Here is a 13,562-nt window from a genome sequence, read left to right as displayed (position 1 = left end):
GGATATTTATACAAAATGAATGATTGAATTCTAGCTATCAAAGCTAGTCTTGCTCCTTTAAATGTCTGTTCTGTCTCTTCACTGGCTGACATTTACCAACTACAGTACAGTTCAAGGGTAACTGGCTGTTTCTTTGTATGTAATTAAATATTTGTATTACTATCTTGAAATTAATACAAACAGAAAATAATACAATTGAGGACAGGAAGATAAAATCAATGAGGTCATACAGTCCCACCTCTGCTTGCTGTGCCCTCCCTCTCCAAAAGACCTATATTATAATACTGAAAAGTAGAGTAGAAGGGCCTTGTGATGGGGTGTATGAGTCCAAGAGTCCTCCTGCTGGAGGCCTCACAATCCTACCACTCCCCATCTCAAAAAGAACAGTGGAGGTAGGTCCTCCAAGCTGCCTAGAGGAGCTGCGTGGGATGCAGCCAATCAGAAAGAGGCTGCAGGAAAGCAGCCAGTCAGGGCCCATCAGGCTTGTATAAAAGGAGCTGCAGGGCCAGAGTGAGTTCAGTCTGCTGGCAGGGAGTGGGGGAGCAATGAAGGTGCTCTGAGTCCTGGCCGGCTGCTGGGCCTCAAAGAATATAAGGGCGGGCCGTGGGGAAGTGTCTCAGGGCAACGTAGTTAGTTAAAGGGATGTGGAACGTGGCTGCTACTTAGAGGGTCCTTGGGTTGAGACTCAGAGTAGTGGGTGGGCCTGACTCTTGCCCCCCCCAAGAGCCATTGTGGAAGTAGCTATGCCCTGAGAAAAGGAGTTTAAACAAGCCCAAGAAAGGGGCAGTATCTGGAACTGTGTTACACCCATGGAAGGGGGCCGAACTGAGGGCACGTCTACACTACAAAGTTAAGTTGACATCCAGCTGCCGCAGTAATTGAGTCGGTCATGTGTGTCCATGCTCATTGTGTCAGTGGAGTGTGTCCTCACTAGCTGTGCTTGCATCGATGCACAGAGCAGTGCAACACTAATTGAACACACTACACTAATTGAAGTCACAGCACCTTCTATAGTCATTTTATTCAGCATCTAAAACCAAATCCAATTTTTTTCTAAAGTATTGGCGGGAACAAGGGGAGGGGGAGGGGCAAAGAAGCCATGCCTGCCCTATCAGATGCCTTTTCAGTATGGAGAAAAATGATAGCACAGAGGTCAACAGCCTGTTGTGTTAATGCCAGAATACCAATAAACTGGCACAGATCACCCACCTCATACCTTCTCCCAATAAAGCTTACTTGATGAGGATGGATGATACAGTGTAGAATAACTTCCAACCTTTTAATGACTTAGGCAAAATTTTGCAGTTTGAATTAATCAATGCTATGGGAGTGTTACAGACAGAGTTATCCATAGGCTTGTTGAGTTTGAATAGAACTGATCTGAGAGCTGGCTGTAGAGTAGGGGGCACTCCTGTAGCTTTGGCCTAATTGGCATGTCAAGAATCATCATGTCTAGCTGATTTTAAAAAGACTGATAAAATTCTGTAAGAGAACTATCGGATCTCAGGGCCTTCCCTGCCTCCATATTTTTTAATGGCATCCTTTTTTCCTAGAGCTTCTGATTTTAGGTTTTAACCAATAAAATACATGCAATACAACAATAAATAAATCAGTGTTTTTCCAATAAGCACTGGAAATGGTTACTTATATCAAAGTCAACACAGAGCAGTAATGCGGACTACAGGGATGTCACTTCTAAAGCACGCTAACATGTTGTGCATTAATTGATCTGTGTAGACCCTGCTGGTGTGCACTAAAGATTCTCTAGCCCAGTGGTTCTCAAACTTTTATTTTCCCGAACCACTTGAAAATTGCTGAGGGTCTTGGCGGACCACTTAATGATCTTTCCAAATGTTGTTTGTACCGTTAGCTAACTATTGTAAAGCGTTTTGGATAAAAGTGCTATATAAAAAATGTTATTATAATGAACATTTTTTTGTTCTACAAATAAAAGCGCACAACTCATATTTTAATATCAGTAGTCTTACCTTTCTAATGTGATGGATGTGCCCTCTCTCCCCGCTGCAGCAGCCCCCGAGCTGGGGTTGGGAAGAAGGGGGGTCTCTCCCCAGCAGCTCTAGCCCTGGAGCTGGGGAAAGTCGCCTCTTTCTCTGGCCACTGCAGCCCTGCATGTCCCAAATTCCCCCCACCCCCTCTTCTCACCCCACTTCCCCCTCCCACCTATCCCCTATTCCCCCCCCAAGGCCACCACCTCATCTTACATGTGTGTCTTCTCCAGGGTCCAGGCACATAATTAGCGGAGCCATGCCTGCGCGGCTCCACTAATTCGGTGGGTGGCCCTTCATTCTCTTGTGTGCAGCCACCCAGGTGCACATCTTAGAGGGAACTATCCACGGACCACCTGAATGGAGCTCGCAGACCACTGGTGGTCCACAGACCACAGTTTGAGAACCTCTGCTCTAATGCACTTTACTATAGTGCTGTTTGAAATAGTATTACATTAAAGTGTGCAAGTGAACATTACAAAGAGATTACTCATCACAGTACATGCTACTGTAATGAGTGATGTGTAGAGTATGCATTACTCATTACAGTATGTATAAAGAGCGCCCCCAAACCTTCCGATTTTTAGACCTCTTCATAAAACTCAAAAATTGCTAAAAAATAAACCGTGAAAAATAGAAGCCCTCTTTATTCCCTACAATTCAGTGAGGGCTTCAGAGAAATCCCCATTTAGTCTTGGGCTAACTTACAGCCTGGTAGTATATCCACAATATTATCAAGGTCCTCATTTGAGGGGAATGGATCAATTGTGTATAATGCCATACAAAATTCTGCTGAGGGCCAGATCCTTATCTCACGTAACCTGGCCTAGCTCCATTGGCTTCAGTGGTGCTGTGACAGTTTATACCAGTTGAGGATCTTGCCCTGGGTTCTTATCCTTGCTGTGAAGTGTGAAATGTGTCGTAGGATTCTTGGACTGTAGCACTTATAGCTCTCCCTTGTTTTCTGTTAAGTCAATGTGTTATAAGTTTCTTTTTCTCTCCTTGGATGCTTAATAGGATTGCTGAAGCCTAAATGCAGTTAATTCAGCCTGGGCAATATACTTAATATCTAGTTTCACAAGCTTTTCAGGAATGGGGACAACTATTTAATTCTTTCCATTTAATTGGGAAATCTGTCAAAATAAGTTGCTGGGGTTGGGGTTTTTTTTTGTTTTATTAGGTGTAAATGCTGCTTTTCTTCCCCTGAAACAAGCTTTCATAGCTTCCCTAAGGGTGGCTTGTAAAGCTGCTAACAGGCTGTTTGTATTCAAGTACAAGTTTCTGTTTCAAGAAAGTTTTCTTGTCTATCTTCTTTGTCGGGATGAAGCTGATCCAGGCTTGGTCTAGGGTTAAAAAAAAAAAAAAAGTGGAACGTTAATCACTGTGGGATCCCCCTAGCACACCTATAACATACCATCTGTCCTCATACAAGTGTTCCCAATGGTGCACAGATGTTGCAGCCGTCGTTTGGATTACATTTGTTTCAAGCCAGGCTATCTACTGAGAAGTCTCCATTTCCAGGTCTCCACGGGTGGAGATCACTGGTGTAATTGTCCCAGCAGTACAAATAATCTTCCTAATTTCTGGTTGTGGCCTGTTTAGTCTACTTTTTGCACTTCACTACACATGGGTGTAGTGGACAAACATTGGCATACTCTAAATCGAGCAAAAGCTGGGATGGCAAAGACTGGTGACAATATGACCAAGTGGAAGCTGAGGAATGACCCCACATATATGTGGAGAGTGTAGGCAAACACTTGAACACTGCCTGATGCAATGCCCCCTGACCTGTCAACATCTTGTACTTCTGAGGAACTACGTGTGAAAACACCAAGTCTTGGCTGCAGTTTTAGAGTGACAGGCTGTGATGATGACGACATCATTGGCCAAACTGACCAGAAGCCATGAGGCTGTACAAGTAGTACTGGCACTCAAATGCACACTGTTTTCACAACAATCAACTAATTCAAACTCATCCAATTCTGTTGCTACCTATTCTAGTCCTGGGACTAAGCTGAACAGAGATTGGCAACTGTATATTGATTCTGTGAAGTGTGCAAATGGGAGACTGAACTGAGAGACTATTTCTCCATCCAACTCTTATTCCTTTCCATGTATGTGCTGGGTAACTTGTGTGGCAGGAGGTCAAAGGTGAACACAGTAACCCGCTGTGTCACAAGGCCCACACTATACAAATATGAGATCACTATGATAAATGAACCTCTCTGTGGGTTGAGACATTACCAGGACCCTGTCCATAAAAGTGATTGCCCCTGTAAACCTAGTGTTGGTATCATCTGCAGGCTCCACTTGTGGTGCTTAGTAACAGATTCTCTCTGAAATCTTCCCTCTTTGTTTCCTTGGACAGAGGGAGATTCAGATACAGAGGATCTGACAGCCTTTCAGCTCCTTTATTGCCCCCCTAAAGATGAGCTGGAGGGGGTCATGCTGCTTTGACATTTCATGGAATACAATTTGAAACCATTTCAACAAGATAATTCAGAAGGCAGCTGGTTGGCATAGCAACTGCATTTCCCATGGCTGGTAATGGTGTTTTATGTTGTCTTTCTTCCCTCCCTTTATTCCTAGCAGGAGATTTTTTGGAGGAACTCCCCTTTCCCCGCCCTCCCCCCACTATTTCAGAGATAAATATATTGTTTAACTTCCCCTGGGTTGGCAAATTCATGTTAAATCAGAAACTAAACAGCGTGTGTATGCATGAGAGGGAAAGTGAAAGGATCTCCCAAAAAGAGGGGCTGAGTCGGTGTTTTGTGACTCATGAGGAGACAATGTCAGCATCATGACATGTTACCCTACTTGCCTCCATTCCTAATTTCATCTCTTTCTGTTCACTAGCCCATGCATTCCCTATGCTCCTCAAATATGGCTTCTCACTTTCCTCCCCATATCTGTCCAGAACCAATGCTACACTCACCCATCTTCTGGCAATGCCTCCTTGAACTCCCTCCCTCACCTGGAGCAGGCTTTGAGGAAGTAGGATATTAGGAAGGGATGAATTAAACCTCCTTCTCTCCCCTCTTCCTCTGGTTACTCCCTCTAATCGGCATAGGGGGGCACTTAACCCTGCATGCTCCACCACGCATCGCCTCTGCTGGCTCTGTATCTACCTCCCAGGAGAGAGCAATTATTTCTCACGTTGAATCTGTTGGGAGGATGAGCTGGGCTATTGTTATGTTGCAAGATGTTAATGAGTACCATTGAACAGATGGCAGCATGTGTTCCCCCTTTCCCTGTTCCAAATGTCCCCAATAATCAAGACGGTTTTGGCCACTGATGCCTAAAACATTCCCTGAGATTTTGGAATTGACTGGATCCCGCATTAGAAAGTTATTGCATCAAAAAGTCCACCAACTAGCAAATGTTTTTTTCAGAGCTTTACTGATCTAGTTAAAAATGCAGAAACTCAAATGTAATCCCAGGTCAGGAGGGACCGAATCATTACAATTTGAAGGCTGTTTGGTAGCCCGATGTGAAATTAGTTGTAGGGGAGAGGAAAGGTACTGCATTTCAGTTCCTAAGAGACAAGTGTCCACATAATAAAAGCCACCCCACACTTGGCAGTACTTGACACCCAAGTTGGCAATCTTGATAGAGAAGCCAAAGATTGTTAGTGTAATGGAGACTGAACTCCATTTGTACCCCATAGGGATAGTCCCACACAAAACAAAGCATGTATGCAGGGGGTGAACTAAAGGCACTGCTGCAGATGCTGTATTCTGTGGATAAAATGCGACAGCCTCTGGGGGTTGTCAATACAGCATTTTTCTTGAGTACTAAATTAACTTTAAGAGGAACATATTGTGCTTAAGGCTCAATTTACTGTTCCTTTCCATCACTGAAGTTTGTACGTTTGTTTCTACTATGCCACTTACTTCCATCTCTATTGTAGGAGTTTTCCCTATTGTTTGATATTTAGCATCAATTTTGCATGGTATTCAGCAAATGTTTGTGCATACTGTTATGTGTTTGAATTTAATAACGATTTGAGATTAAATAATTCCATTTGAGCCTGTTACTTGACAAAGATTATTACTCTTTGATTAATACAGCATTATATAGAATACAAAAGAATAGATACATCAAAGGTGTTAATGTAAGGTAAAGAGATGACCTCTCTCAGCCTGCACTCCTCACAATAACTTCTAAACACTGGGTTTATGGTTTATTACAACAATCTGTAACCCACTAACCCCCTCTTTTTGTCCAGTGACTGCATAGGTGTTAATGGGCCATTCTACTTTGAATAAAAACAAGGAGGAGTCCTTGTGGCACCTTAGAGACTGATACAGACTAACATGGCTACCCCTTTGAAACCTGTCTACTTTGAATGGTCCCTTACAATATGTGCTAACTACTTATGCTAAACAATCTGTTCCATCTTGCATAGATGAACCAAAGCCAGAATTGCTAAAGCAAGTATGACCTTTGGCAGACTTTGTGCAAATGTGTGGGTGGGTAGAGGCATTAGTTAACAAACAAAACTGAAGGTCTACAAAGCCATCATGTTGCCAACTCTTGATATATGCACGTGAAACCTGGATGGTGTGCAGACACCATGCTGAGAAGTGGAATCACTTTCATAGGGGCTGTCTGAGGAAACCGGTGAGGATAAGATGGCAAGACAAGGTTCCAGGTACTGAGGTTCTCATACGGACAGGTATTCCAAGCATCCATACTCTGTTGATGAATTCATAGCGAGATGGCAGGCCATGTTGCCAGAATCTCAGATGAGCAACTGCCAAAAATCTTTTACTGCGAGCTAATGGTGGGAAGGCGCTCTCAGGGAGGCCAGAAGAAACATTGCAAGGAGTCCCTCAAGTTATACTTGTGGCATTTCAACACTGACCCAGAGTTTTGGGAAGATCTTGCTCATGATCATTCTACCTGGCAAAGCCTTATCCATACTGGAGCTACAGTCTATGAGCAGAGGAGAACTGCTGAGGCAGCGCAGAGCACCAGCAGCATAAATCTCACAACAGCAACATGTCTGCTGTTAACCAAGTAACCCATAGCGGCATCTCTTGTTCAGTGTGCCACAGACTGTTCAAAGCTCAAATTGGCCTCATCAGCCACTCACGTGTTCACAGAAACCAAACCAACCAGTGATGTTATGGCCTTCTTCAAACTCCACGGATGAACAACACCAGCGTGCTAACTGCTTATGCTAAACAATCTGGTTCATCTTGCATTTAGCTGTAATGCTAGGGGTACCTTGCCCAGTCCTGAAGAAGAGCTCTGTGTGGCTTGCAAGCTTGTCTGTCTCACCAACAGAAGTTGGTCTCAAAAAAAGATATTACCTCACCCCACCTTGTCTCTTTCAAACCCTCTATCATTTTCTAGGTGTGAAACAAAGAAAACTCCTTTTTGGAGAGAAAATACTTTTGCATGATTAGTTTTAGCATGCGTTCTGTTTTCATAATTACTAATGGAATCTCTTATGGTCCTCAGTTTACCTGATTGACAAGCAAATGGGAATCTCCAATCCAGTCATTATTACTAGCAGCTGTGACAACTGACCATTCTTAATGAGTTAAAAACATCTTTTAGTGGGTCATTATTTCATCTATTACAGACCCTATCTACAACAAGTATCATTTATCCATCACCCAGTTTTGTTTATAACATACTTGTGCAGACATTTTTCATTGGTCTGAGAGATCTCTTCCCTGGACACCTGGACTACATTAGTAAAATCAAGGTAAAAGGCAGGAGTAAAAGATTACACACATTCCATTGAGTTCATTTTCCTTTCAGCCATTAGGTTCAATTGATGGACAAAGAACATTTTAGTTTCCATAGATATAGGGCACTAAATATATGGATACATAACATAAAAAGGATTTTGGTTAGCATGTAAAAGAATTATAAATTTAACATACACAAAAATTAGTATTTACTAACAATAGGCAGCCAGTGAAGTGCTCTTGTTTAAGCAGCACACACAGAATATAAGCTTCTTTTTAAACACATACAATCAATCTAGCTCTCTGAATGACCAAGTAGAGTTTAAACTGCAGGGGAATCAAAATTAGTGGTCAAGTAAGCATGTGATGGGAAGTATGAAAGCTCTGTAAAATTGGTAGGGCTGTAATTAGCACAGGCAGCTATGACTTTCAGTTAAAAGAATCCCTTGGTTTAGCTCATAATAAGGCTAGCATCAATTTTTACAAGTTTCTGTATTAGAGCACAAAGTGGGCCTACTAGTAAAATCTCATACAATAAATTTCTTCCTTCAGGAAACTTTTTTAAACCACCAGTTTGTTTCCCCCAAATGTTTCTAATGTTTTGATTTAAACAGTTGTATCAAAGTAAACAAATTAGAAGAGTTTCAAGTGATCTGAATAAAAGTCAGTTCCCTTCTCGATCGGGTTTCACTTGTAGGTATCTGTGAGCCTACTATTTCTCCATTTGTCTGAAGAATCTTCCAAGAAAAACAAACTTGACAAGGCCTGAATTTCTGCTGTAAAAGCACATACAGGAAAAAAAAAAATCCTATGGGAGGGAAAGGACCCTTTCCAGGTCATTTTTATTTATCATCAAGAGGCAAAAATGGGCACAAAGTCCTTTTTTTTTTTTTTTCTGACGCAGGTCACATGAAAACACCCCCAGGCAGAGCTAAGCAAGTTACTGCTTGCACGAACCTCTCAGATGCCTCCTACATGTGCAGAGAACTTCTGTGTAGACACAAATAAACACCATCAAGCAGAGGAACAGGATTTATTTTTCTAGTACTATTTTCTGAGAAGTCTGATAACATTCAGGGTTTCTTTGTCATCTAACTACAGACAATATAAGCCACCCAGTCACAATCAGTTGAACTACTGCTCACCTTAAACATGGCTTATGTATGTGCCCTTATTCCCAGGGCCGTCCCAACCCATACGCAAAGTACACAGATGCGTAGGACACCAGGAAATTTGGTGCCCCAAGCAGCTGTGTGCTGCTCCAGCCCCTACTTCACATCTTCCCCATGCCCACCCCACCACACTCTGCCTCAGCCCCGCCTCTTCCTACCCCTGCTCCGCTCCAGCCCTGCCCCCACTCCACCCCTAGCCCTAAGCCCCCAACCCTCCTCTTCCCGCCTATGCTCTGCCCCAGCCTCACCCCCACTCCCCTGAGGACTCCAGCAGGGGATGGGCCTGCACTGACAGGCAGTGGGTAAAGCGACCCAGCCCCAGCCCCAGCCCCAGCCTGCTCTGCTCCCCTGGCTCCCAGCCGCGCTGGTGAGTGCTGGAGGGGGCAGTTCCCCCTGCCCCCCAAGCCTGGGAGCCAGGGGAGCAGAGTGGAGCGGCCTGGAGCCGGGTCACTCCACTTCCCACCGCCCAGTGAGTGTGGGGTTGGACCTTCCCTGCACTCACTGGGCGGCAGGAAGTGGAACGACCCGGCCCCAACCCGCTCCACTCTGCCAGCTCGTGCTGGGGACGGTTTCTCCACTGACCCCAAGCCTGCTCCTGCCCCCCCGTGGAGGCCTGGGGCCAACTCCATCCCTCCCCCTCCCCATGGAGGCCTGGGGCCCCATACAGCCTCCCCACGGGGGGGCTGCATAGGGCACCAAAATGGCGGCGGGATAGCTCAGTGGTTTGAGCATTGGCCTGCTAAACCCAGGGTTGTGAGTTCAATCCTTGAGGGGGCCATTTAGGGATCTGGGGCAAAAATAAGGGACGGTACTTGGTCTGGTCCTGCTTTAAGCAGGGGGTTGGACTAGATGATCTGAGGTCCCTTCCAACCCTGATATTCAATGAAAGCTAGGGACGTCCCTGCTTATTCCTCTCAGGCTTACCTACATTGAGCTGTTCTTAAAATTTCCCACAGCTGCAGTCCCACCAGCAGTAGGAGTTCCAGTGTAGACAGTGGCCTGGTATTTTTACCACTGTATCATCCAGTCCTGCTCAGAGTGAGTCTGGATGACATAAATAGATCTAAACACACAGGATCATTGCTGACACTAGCACGTGTCCATTGATATCACCAGTAGAACTGTGCTGGTGTTAGCAAAGGTGAGAAATGTTTGCCTATCATAGACAAAGCCTAACATGTTTCTGTCTACATAGGCAAGAGGCATAGGCATAAGCTACAGTAATATCATAAAACAGCAGATGGCATCTAAGTGCAAGCAGCCAGTCCAAGGGGCCCGATATAGAGCATCCTTACAAATCCTTACCTACAATAACCATATGGTTGATGTATGATAGCTTGAAAATTTTTCTAATATGGATCATAAACCCCTAGCTACCATAGTGTAAATAAAGTGCAGCCATTCACATGTTAAGGCCAGAAGGGACATCGTGATCATCTAGTCTGACCTTCTATATAATACAGGAGATTAAATTTCACTCAGTTACGCCTGTATTGAGCCCAATAACTTGTGTTTGGCAAAGGAAATATAAGAAGCAGAGCTATTTGATTTTAGTTCTGGTACATACTGAAAATACTGGCAATTAACATCAATGTTCTCTCTAATTTTTTCCATCCATGTGCGGAATGAATTTTGTTCTGTGCACCAATATCAAGGTAATGTGCAGATATGTGTCACCAGTAGAAACAAAAAGCCTAGATATAATATATATATTTTTAAAAGCTACCATAGGGATAATTATTCCAGGCAGCATAGGTTAGGCATTTTAGAACTCACTATTCAAAGAATTAATTTTAAGCATAAGAGAAATAAAATTATGAAATGCATAGACCAGTGAAAAAACTAAAACAACAGCACTTTGAAAGACTAAAATTACAGAGAATGTACGTACATTGCAGGAAGTACCAAGAAGTATGTGTTGGGAGGTGTGTGTGTGTGAGAGAGAGAGAGAGAGAGACACACACACACACAGAGCAAAGTTCCCTCTAAGCTGTGCAGCCGTACAGCAGCCTATAAAGCCCCGCACAGGCACTCAGGGCTGTGGCGGGGAGAGATGCCTCTCCCCCAATCCTGGACCTGCCAAGGCCATAGGAGAGGTGCCCCTCTTCCAGCCCTGCTGCGGCCAGGGGAGAGGTACCCCTTTCCCGACCCCAACCCAGCCTGGCCCGGACCTGCCGCGAATGGGGGAGAGGCACCTATCCCACGGCCCTAGCCCCGGAGCTGCCACGGTGGGGAGAGGCACCTCTCCCCACACCAGCCCAGGTACTGCTGTGGGGAGAAAGAGCTGGGGGGAGTCCTCTGTCCCCGCTGTAGACCCGAGGCAGCCTGGACCCCAAAGCCCTCATCCCTGGCCCCACCCCAGAGCCTGCACCCCCAGCTGGAGCCCTCCCCCCCGCCTCCCACACTCTGAACCCCTCGGCCCCACCCCTGCCACATGAATTTTGTTATGTGCAGCAATATCACCTCCATATTGGTGCACATAACAACAAAATTCATTACGCACATGGGTGGGAAAAATCAGAGGGAACTCAGAGACAGTGAATGTGTGTGTGTGCTGGCTGCTGGGGAAGTCTATGAGAGACTGTGTGCTGTCTTTTTAAGCACAGTGGAACTCATCAGAAGGCTCATTCAGACAGCAGCTGCTTCTAGCAGCTCCGTCCTGCTCCTGAGCCCTGTCCTCCCTCCCCTGCTCTGTGAAGATGGGGTACATGGGTGGAAGGGAGGCGAGGGGAGGGGGACACCCTGACATCAGCTGCCCCCCCACCTGCCTCCACTCTGCATAGCAAGCAGGCAGGTTCCAGGAGCAGCTGGCCAGGGGCTGCAAGGAAGAGGGTAAGAGCAACATGGCTGCAGAGAAGCGGCTGGGAGGGGCACCTGAACACATGTTGCTGGACGTGCGGGGCTCTGCTAATCAAGTTTGCGGCACTTGATTGATTCTTGGGCAGCCATGTGGCTGTACAGCTTAGAGGAAACACAGATTAGCATACTATAAACATAGCTCAACATTCCCTCACACTGCCAGACACATATGAGCCACTGATTCAAACATACAGGCCCCCACTCAGAGCCTAGTGTACTACATCTGTCCTCCAAAACACTGAGTGGAATTACCCCACATATTTTCAGCCTCCACTCAAATACTACAGCATCTTATGCTGAGGATATACAAAGAGAGTAGAGGCTGTTTGTGGAAACTTAACTTTGACTTTCAAATATTTGTCACCACTAACCTTAATTTGAATTTCAGGTGTTCAAACATTTTGCTTTTGTCATAATTACAGCTTTCTCTAATAATGCATTAACTAATATCTATGTCCACTCTTAACTGAATCTTCAATTTTATATAATCATGATCTTACATATAAAGCATGTTTTGTAAGGTATCGAGGAAAGGTTATGATCTGCTGAAAGTCATTTCTCTATCCATAGATGTATATCATTAATGCATATGAAGTTATGAGAATTGTGTTGTATGCTTGTCACTAAAACATGCTATAAGTTGATGAATCAGCCAGATATTAGCTCCCCAGAGGCAACAACAAGGAAAGTAACCAACTCCCGAGCAGGGTGTCAAACAACCCGTCAACAACCATTGTCCAGCAAGGGAGCTACAATTCAATGACTCATCTGCATGAGGCCACACCAGAGGAATTGCTCAACCTTGCCTGGAGACTCAGCAATGCCCCCAGACATTCCTGGACTTGTGCTCCCCAAGCACATGGGACTGAGGGTATAAAACAGAACACAGTGGCCACATGCTTGGCCTTTCTCCTTCACCCACCTACGCTGCAAGCAACAAGGATATTCTGAAGACTCGAACCGAGGGGACTGGCCCAGATTTCAAGGATGAAATCTGTGTACTATGAACTGCAATAGCAAGTAGGGTGAGAAAAACTGCTTAATCTAGATGTTGCCCAGTCTAATAGGGTTGAGAGTTTAGACTGTGTGCTTATATTTTGGTAACTAATTTTGACTTTTTGCCTATCACTTAATATCACTTAAAATCTATATTCTGTAGACAATACATCTGTTTTAGTATTTATCTTTACCAGTGAGTTTGTATGAAGTGTGTGGCAGATCTGCTCAGGTTTTGCAAAGGTTGGTGTATATCCACTTTCCATTGATGAAGTGGTGAACCAATTAATAAATCTGCATTGCTCATCTTGAGCAGTGCAAGATGGTATGGGGCTGGGAGCTGGGGGGATTTGGCTCTGGTGCCTTTCTGTGTGTGATTCATGAGTGGCTCTGGGAGCATTCATGCAATCTAGCTAGGTATGGGGTCTCCACATGCAGTTGTGCTGAGCGATAACAGTACCTGAAGGGGTTTGCTGCTGGTTACTAGCAAGGCATTGTGAGAGACAGTCCAGGTTGGAGAGAGTTCAGGGGGCACAGCGGTCCCACAGTCCCAGGCTGTACCCTGGGGATGCCATCACACATCCCAGTGGAGAAAGTATACCCAACTTCTGAGTAGGAGGCAATTGCTTGTTAAGAAACTACTACTGTAGTCCGCAGTTCAGACTTTTCTTCCATGCCATACTGTCTGTGACTTTATTGACATAAACTGTGACTATATAGATGATTGTTGCAACCAGGGTCCTATGGTGGCACCAGGTCTTGTACAGAGGAAGTGAAGTGGGGTGTCTATGGGAAGGTTGTAGTTTGCTGGTTATGATTATGCT

The 13,562-nt window shown here is 44.9% G+C and overlaps 1 protein-coding gene across 1 annotated transcript in view; it reads left to right on the top strand.

Annotated features, from left to right (window-relative positions):
- The first annotated feature begins 4,369 nt into the window (after positions 1–4,369).
- The window catches only part of MRTFA (myocardin related transcription factor A), a 195,778-nt gene continuing 186,585 nt past the window's right edge, over positions 4,370–13,562 (top strand). Inside the window, exon 1 of the mRNA XM_074941656.1 lies at positions 4,370–4,550. Coding sequence (XP_074797757.1) covers positions 4,544–4,550 — 7 coding nt within the window. The 5' untranslated portion in view covers positions 4,370–4,543. The remainder of the gene's footprint in view (positions 4,551–13,562) is intronic.

Source organism: Natator depressus, chromosome 1 (assembly GCF_965152275.1).
Source record: "Natator depressus isolate rNatDep1 chromosome 1, rNatDep2.hap1, whole genome shotgun sequence".
NCBI lineage: Eukaryota > Metazoa > Chordata > Testudines > Cheloniidae > Natator > Natator depressus.
This window is presented reverse-complemented; position numbering and strand designations above follow the sequence as displayed.